The 8,942-nt window shown below is 41.3% G+C and overlaps 1 protein-coding gene across 1 annotated transcript; it reads left to right on the forward strand.

The window, feature by feature from the left end:
* Positions 1-6,481: 6,481 nt before the first annotated feature.
* On the forward strand, positions 6,482-7,633 carry LOC141607901 (uncharacterized). The gene is made up of 2 exons (XM_074427250.1): positions 6,482-6,601; positions 7,214-7,633. Exons 1-2 carry the CDS (start codon positions 6,482-6,484, stop codon positions 7,631-7,633), a joined length of 540 nt encoding a protein of 179 aa, XP_074283351.1.
* Positions 7,634-8,942: the final 1,309 nt, after the last annotated feature.

The following is an 8,942-nucleotide window of genomic DNA, read 5'->3' on the forward strand; positions in this document are numbered from 1 at the left end:
ATTATGTCACCAAGATTTACAAAACTCAAATAGCAATTTATTTAATAAATAACAAGAACACTAATTAGTTTCTTACCTTGAAATTTGTGAAGATGCAATTGATGATTAAATCGATAATTAACAAAACAGAAGAAATTTAAAAGAGTAAGTACCTTGATCGGAGTCCGGAGAGAAGAGGAACATAAGAACATTTTCGGAAAACATTAGCAGCTCGCAGTACTGTCGCTCATATCCCAAAAAAACAAGGTTTATAAAAGTTGATATCAGTTGATCACAAAATCAAATGGGGTCAAATTTAGGACGGAGGTCGAAAAATCTACACAGACTCAAGAGCTACCTTTTGATTAGAACTTTGCTGGCCCTGATGGTATTTCTCATCTTTGAACAAGAAGTAAGCTTGGATATTAAAGATTTGATCATATAGTGGGTGGATACACTTAAAGGGATGAGCAAGACCAATTCCAGCAGCAGTCGAATAAAAAGCAAACCCGATCTTCGATACCATTGATAGTGACGATCTTGGTTGCCCAACCATACCACTACCTAAGTTGTTTATATAGTGTCTTCGAAAACACCTATGGGCAAGAACCGAGATAGAAAAGTAGATTAATGTTTACTGCAATTTACAACTGTTGTAAGTTTCTGCATCAAAGAAAACAAGGAGAATTAGGGAACTTCACAAAACAACTTTGTATGAGAAAATGACAGAAATAAATGCGGGTTACATACACGCCAACACAGAAAAACATGGAACAGAATCGAACACATAAAAGCAAGCTCTACAACATAGCGCTACTATGAGCAATAGCAACAGAAGCTCATAAAATTAGTGGATAAAATGCTTCAAACTTATCCACCTTAGAGTTTAAGCGAGATTTAATAGTAACTTCACTCAATTCGACAACTGCATAATCCAATTTAAAGTGTGCCGTGATCCAACTTGCACATCCCACTTAAAGAGTTTAAGTTATAATCATGAGGAGTTCTCATAACAATCACCTTATAAAAATGATAACCCCACATTGGTAGATTGGTACTACTAATAAAGTAAGAATGAGAACTAAACTCCAATTGTTTCCCCACATAATTAACTTTAAAGCCATCTCATGCGAAGGGACAGCTACACAATATCTCATCAAGACATTTGACATAGCTTGCCCGAACAATCACAATGAAAACTCCATTAAACACTTAAATATTTGAGACTCGAATATTTAAGATCAGATGATCAAACATTAGCAAGGCCTACAAAACTCTCCCCGTAGTTTGTGTTAAGGGGGTCTCAAAGCAACTTTTAATGCTTATTGCTCCCAAACCATGTAAAAAGTACCACCTCGACTGACTCTATTATCAGCTAGCTTAGTTGACATATGCACATAATAAAATTGGTAATCGAATCGCTAGGGTATTGGACTCAAATATCAAAAACATCATGAAATCAAAATTAGAGGCTCACAAACATATATCTTTATCGCAAAATCGATTCGATTCGAAACCAAAACAAGTATAAGAATCAACCGGAGAAATAAAGTGAAATTGACCTGGGTTTTGAAGATCGTCATATTACCTGCGTTGCCACCAGCGTAACCCTCCTGCCTCCTTTGGAAGACACCTTTTCATAGATAACATCCAGGAAAAAGCAGAACTGAAGTGAAGTGTGAGAGACGAATTGATCAAATTAGGGTTTGATTTTGTAGATGATTTGATGGAGATGGAGGGTCGATGAGTTGAGTGAGAAGTGAAGGTGAGACGAGAATGAGTGGATCAGAATGATGAAGTTTTAATTTGTTTTTCTTTTGGTTGAAGTTGTGGCTGTGGGGGTGAGAGAAAGGGAAACAGTGAAGGAATGAGTGAAAGGCCCAAAACTGAGTAGTGGACTGAACACGCCCAACGCATAAATCCATCTATCCAATACAAACCCGTATGCATATGCCCAGCTCAACCCGCCTAGCACTAAATAAGAAAATAATAAATTTTCAACTATTCATTCTACTATTCCTTAGAATAGTAACCCTCCTTATCCTCTTTTATATAAGGGGAGGATGTACATGTGACGAGTTCCCTTGTCATTGATGGATCACATAATTTAAAGAGATCGATCACCTGGAATTCAGATCATAGAGGAGAATTGTGTGATCTTAACACGTGCTGTCATTTTTTTGGGTTTTCTTTGCGCGTCGGTTTTATTATTAAAGCGGTTAAATAAATAAGCGAAAATTGTTAAAAGTTGAGGAGTAATAAAGTATGACTTTTTCAAAATTAGTACCGCAAAATTAATACATCATCTAATCCAAATGAAAGTATACATTTGCTTCTTCCAAATATATTAAGGTGGTACAAAAACAATCACGTACCTCAACAACTAATTAGGGAATAGATGAACAAAATAAAAAAAAATCTTGAATTTAATGAAGTTTGTTTGGGCCAAATTCCGCATATTGGGTCTATGAAGACATGAGTCCATCAAGATTCATAAATAAACTGGGCCAAGTAAAGCTAACGTCTGCGAGGGGTCCACGAGCTGAAAGAGCCAGGGAGATTTCAGGGAGAATAGAATTCTCAACGACAAATTATGGAAAGAAGGCAAATAGTACTCAAACATGGGTCTCCTTGCCGCGCAAGTAACCTACATCTTGCTAGGGTTTGAGTCCTATAAATAGTCAAGGAGAAGGAGGAGAAAGATCATTCGAGACCTAAACGAGATATTACACAGTGTGCTAGCTAGATTGTCGTGCCAAGTTCCTTGTAATCGTTCTCATAATTAAAGCTAGTGCAATCATTGGAAAGGTACCGTCTCTTCCCGCGGTCGTTTTCCACATTGGGTTTTCCGCGTCACCAAATCTCTTGTGTCAATCTTTATTTACACCTTTATTTTCCATACTCAGCGTTCATACAAACAACATAATTCACTTACAGCGAATAAGATCACTTTGACCTAATTTAACCTGCTTCGGTAGAAAAATGCCAAAACAGTTTGGCGCCCACCGTGGGGCATTGTGGTCGTCAGCGTTAAATCACTCAGTACAGAATGGACGGAGGCAAACAAACGTCATCAGCCGGGCCAGGAAGCAGTCAGCCGCTGATACCACCAAATCCCATCCAAAATCCGGTATCAACAGCTCAAACTCAGGTACCCGGACACGTACCGAAAACCACGCACGTCACGAAAGCTACCTTACCTCCCAGGAGTCCTGCCGTAGCAGCACAATCCAAGTCAGACAAGGGGTCTGGAAGCTCAAATCTCACCCCGCCGCCAAGTCCAACACAAACCTTGCTCAGTGGCATGGAAAACTTGCAACAGGTAATGGAAAGTATGCGGAAAGATCAAAAGAAAGCAGAAGCTCAGGAAACGAGAAGGAACAGGGAGATCCGGGCACAAATAAACCTCCTGAAACAGCAAACAAGCGCGCCATTAGGAACGGAGGGTGAGAACCAGGCTCCAATAATGGAACTCATGCAGGGGGCATCTGGCAGCAAGAGCCAACCGAGGCAGATTCCAGGAGAATTGGTGACCAGATTGGATCTAACAGTAGTCTCAATGGGAGAAAGGATAGTCCCACAGGGACTAGGATACCTCACGCCAGATAATTGGCAGCCTGCCAGTTGCACTGAAATAGCACCAGGTAACGTCACAATTAATAATTTCGTTACAACTAACTAGACACCTGGTGCAGGTTCCATAAGTAGCCCGCAAGTAAGTTGGCATCAGGGGACACTCATGACGTCAACTCCACTAGATAGCACACCGCATCAGGCCGCCGCCGTAGTTCAGACTCAACATGTGGCAGAAGGCCGCAGCTCAGATTCAGGGAACTTAACGAACAAACAGTATGTGGAGTTAAGGGAGATGTTAAGCAGAGTCCCAGGGATGCCGCCTCCACTTGAAAATGCAGCGCCTGACTTCTACGCTGATTCACCATTCGTAGACGCCATATCAATTATCGCCATGCCAAAAGGGTTCAACAATCCGAACATGACTCTTTAATGGCACGACGGACCCCTTTGATCACGTAAGCCAATATAAACAGAAAATGATGACAGTAACAACCATTGGGCACGTGAAAGAGGCCTGCATGTGTAAGGGGTTCGGATCTACGCTATCGGAGCTAGCACTTCGATGGCTCGTAAGTCTACCTAACAGGTCGATATCCATATTTGCCGACCTGGTAAATGCGTTCACTCAGCAGTTCGCAAGTAGTAGGAAGCCATAAAAGCATGTCGGTGGCTTGTACCGGATCGTTCAAGTTGCCAATGAGACTATCAGAGAATTCAGCACCAGATTCAATAACGAAAAGGTGGCAGTACGGGAGTGCGATGTGTCAACATCGGTGGAGGCATTCAGAAGGGGCTTACACCAGGAGTCAGACCTATATAAGCAGCTAACTTTGCACCCTTGTCATAGCTGTGAAACAGTACAAGAGAAGGTAGCAGCTGCAATCAGACTAAGGAATATGTGCTAGCTAGAGCTGGCATACAAAGCACGCCAAGCGTATCCAGCACGTCGGCCATAGAGAAGTCAAGTAGAAAGCAATCCACCGGAAAGAAGGAAGAGAGATATAGGCCATATGGTAGGGGAGTCAACAGAATCAACAATAGAGAAGAGAATCAGCAACTCCCTACGCTGGCAGAATATGGATTCACAACTGCCGTCGGAGGAATCTTGAAAGCACTCAGAGAAATGAGGGATGGAGTGAGGTGGCCTAGGCCACCAGTAGAAGGTCAGTCATGGCGAAAAGACAGCAAGAAAAAAATGTGAATTCCATCATGACATCGGACATACCACGGAGGATGGCTACACTCTACGCAGGGAGATCAGGCGCTTGTACGAGCAAGGAGAGCTGAGCCACCTGTTACCACGTGGGGGCAAGCAGCAGGACAAGGTAGGCTCTGCAAAGCCCGTAGTACCACCTACATGCACCAAGATCTTAAACGTGATAACAGGCGGTTCAGACTTGAGCGGACTGACATATTCAGCGGCCAAGAGACATGCTACTGAGACTAAGGGAGACAGGCCAGAGTCCTCCTACAGAGTTTCTCACAGTGATCTGCCTACTGTCGCCTTCGACGAGGAAGACATACACGACAGCTAGGAGCACCACGATGCACTTATCATAACATTGTCAATGGCCAATTGCACGGTGAGAAAGGTTCCGGTAGATACTGTAAGGATTCGAAACCCTATAATTAAACTCATTTTAATTATTGATCTAAATTACTCATTAATTTAGATGATGATATAGTGCATGAATTAGATAATATAAAGAGAAAAGTAAGAACAATGTTCCTTGCATATGTGGAAATCGGTTTTAGGGCACAAGTTAGGACTCCTTCCCACACTTGTTCTTGAGCTACAAGTTTATGGATGATCCTCCAAAATCTCAATAGTAGAGATTCTCCTCTTGATGGCACCAAGACTACCCCTTAATTCTAATAATATATTAACTAGATATAATATTAGAAACCTTAAAATTTAATCTAATATTATTTCTTATTACTACTTTAGTAATCTTAAATGAATATAAGATTTTTGAACAATGTATATTCTAGAACTTATTTTAGAGATAATATGAGAGAAGTGGATATTGAGAATATAAGAATGAATTAAAATAAGAATAAGAACAATTTTATTCTTATAATGGAGGTGGAAAAACCGGTGGGAGGGGTTAGGCCATGGAGCCAATGCATGCCCTTCACTTTTGCAATTGTTCTTCTCAAAACAAAACCAGGGTGTAGTCTAGTCTTAGAGGTTAATCATTGTGTTTTTAACAATTAAAAACAATTAACCATTTTAACCCCAAACACCTCTAAAAATCGGTGCCCCATCTAAAATGGAATCCATTTTATTTTTGTCAATTGTCATTTTGTCATATAAGGTGTAACATGTAACATGTAATATGTTAATAGTAATATTAATGCATATTTAACAATTAAATATCATTACATATATTAGTTTAATTATATATAACAATTGACTAGTAATTCATAATCACAAGTATATAAAATGGGTCATGTTAATATAATCTACAACATATTGTAATTATAATTAACCGATCATTCTTAATCTAATTGTTTCATAGACAAAGTTTTAGTAATATAACATTTTAATTACTAAAACGAATCTCATTTAATCGAATTACAATAAGATTCATATTCTTACTCACATATGTAAATTGTTCAATTTTAAGGAATTAATTAATCTGTATCAGTATACAATTAATTAATTTATTTATTAAGGGAATCGTACTTTAGGTGTGACCTTAAGGGATCAACTGATCACCACCGTCAAATGACAGTAATGTCAAACTCTAGTCAGCTAATCATTACCGATTAATGTTGATCAGTTGATGTATAAAAATGAATCATCCCTTTATGTATTCTTATCATGAGTTTTAATAATGTGATCGCACTATTATTGAGGACATATACTCCAACAGATACAGGTAGCTTGGTCAATCTAATCAAGCTGAAAACCATAGAGAACATGGGGTTCAGCAAGAAAGACTTGCAGAAGAAGACCATCCCGCTGGTGGGGTTTGGAGAAACAGCTAACTCATTGGGAGAGATCGTGATTCCAACTTATGCAAGAGGAATCAACAAACAGGTGAGATAATTGGTCATAGAAGCCAGCACAGAGCAAATTAAGGCAGTATTACAGCTGGAGTCACCAGAAAAGCTGAAAGACGTGCAAAGGCTAGCAGGTAAGGTGGCAGCCTTGAGCAGGTTCATCTCGAGATCCTCAGACAAATGTAGACTATTCTACGACATACTAAGGAAGAGCCAGAGATTCGAATGGACTGTAGAGCATGAGCAAGCATTTAGGGAGGTGAAGCCTTACCTCAGCACCCCACCGTTACTATCAAAACCAGAACCGGGGGAACCGTTGTTCCTTTATCTAGCAGTCACGGAGGTAGTAGTAAGCGCGGCTCTAGTTAGGGAGCAGGATAAGGAACAAAACCCAGTCTACTATGTAAGCAAGTCTCTGCTACCAGCAGAGACCAGGTACACATCTCTCGAAAAACTGGTACTAGCACTTGTAATTGCATCTTACAAACTGTGCCGTTACTTTGAATCCCATACCATACACGTTGTAACTAACTACCCGCTAAAATATATAATGAGAAAGCCTGAGTTTCCAGGAAGAATCTCGAAATGGTCCGTGCACCTTAGTGGGTATGACATTAGGTATGATCCGATAACGGCGATAAAATCACAGGCACTGGCAGATTTCGTATCAGATTTCAGTACAGCCATCCAAAATCTGGCAGACAAAGAAATCTTAACCCTCAAAGGGGATAAGGAAGCAGAAGTCTGGCAGATGCACATTGATGGTGCCTCCAATCAAAGAGGAGCAGGGGTAGGCCTGATCTTGCGGTCCCCGCACGGGGATCTGATAGCACAAGCGTTCCGTTGTGAATTTAAGGCAACTAACAACGAAACAGAGTACGAAGCCTTGTTACTAGGAATGCAGCTAGCTCTAGAGTTAGGAGTCAGAAACCTAGAGGTATATGGCGACTCATTGCTCATAGTGAACCATATGAATGATGAATATGTGGCCAGGGATTCAAAGATGATAGCCTACCTAAAAGTAGTAAAGGAGCTTAAGCAAAAATTCAAAGATTGCAAGCTCAAGTAGATCCCTAGAGACCTGAATGTGGAGGCTGACGCTCTAGCTCCCCTGGGGGCAACCTTCAAACCAACAGAGCTGACTAGCATCCCCATCGCGCATGTATTGGAACCATCAATACAAAAAGTAGAAGAAGTAGACAGAGGAGAGCTAGAAGAACAGCCAAAGGGAGCAGCAGTTCTGTCAAATACAGATGACTAGTCAGCTGACCCGGATTCGCGTCTGCCTTACTTTGACTGGCTAAAACACGGCAAACTGCCAGATGATAAAAAAGTGGTAAGAGGTTGTAAAATGAAAGCCTCCAGATTCACGCTAATTGACAATGTGCTTTTTAGAAAGTCACTGCCAGGGCCCTACTTAAGGTGCCTGGATAAGCAAGAAGCACATACCGTATTACATGCCCTCCACAGTGGCGAATGCGAAAACCATGCAGGGGGCAGGAGCCTGTCAAACAAAGCCCTCAGACAAGGCTACTTCTGGCCTACAATAAGGGCAGACTCAGCAGAATACGCTCGAAAATGCGACGTCTACCAGCGGTCAGCACCAATGATCCACCAGCCAGCAGAACCTTTGCATCCCATCATTTCCCCTTGGCCATTCATGACATGGGGAATGGACATCGTGGGCCCTCTGCCTAGAGCCCCTGGAAACAGGCTGTGGATGCTAGCAATGACAGATTAGTTTTCAAAGTGGATAGAAGTAGAAGCATTCACGGAGGTAAAAGATAAGCAGGTCATTTCTTTTATCAAACGTAATATCATCTACAGGTTTGGTATTCCATCAGAAATTAAATGTGACAACGGATCACAATTCGTGTCAAATGATGCGGAGGGATACTGTGCCAGATGGAACATCTCTCTAAAAAAGTCAGCACCCAGGACTCCAAAGTCCAATAGGCAAGCTGAGTCCAGCAATAAGATCATCATGGACAATTTAAGAAGAAGATTGGAGGATTTAGGAGGAAAGTGGGCAGATGAGTTGTTATTGGTGCTATGGTCAGATAGAACGACACCAAAGACGGCGACACGCGAAACACCCTTCAGCTTAGTATTTGGCGCAGAAGCAGTAATTCCATTAGAAGTTCTATTTCCAACCCACAGGTATGGATGTATGACAAGGGAACTAAACAATGCAGAGATGATCAGGAGCCTGGACATAATAGATGAGCTGCGAGCAAGTGCCAAGATACGTCTGGCTGCCTACAAGTAGTCAGTCGCCAAATGCTACAACAAGAATGTAAAAATCGGGCTCCTGGAGGTAGGAGACCTGGTTCTCCGCGAGGTGTTCCAAAACACCAAAAATCGCAAAGCAGGCAAAT

This window comes from Silene latifolia, chromosome 10, assembly GCF_048544455.1.
Source record: "Silene latifolia isolate original U9 population chromosome 10, ASM4854445v1, whole genome shotgun sequence".
In the NCBI taxonomy this organism is placed as follows: Eukaryota; Viridiplantae; Streptophyta; class Magnoliopsida; order Caryophyllales; family Caryophyllaceae; genus Silene; species Silene latifolia.

Bases quoted from the DNA above. Each gene is read 5' to 3' on its own strand.
- LOC141607901 (XM_074427250.1), top strand. From the start codon at position 6,482: ATGGGGTTCAGCAAGAAAGACTTGCAGAAGAAGACCATCCCGCTGGTG. The intron at 6,602-7,213 runs GTGAGATAATTG...ATAAAATCACAG, and splicing joins CAAGAGGAATCAACAAACAG to GCACTGGCAGATTTCGTATC.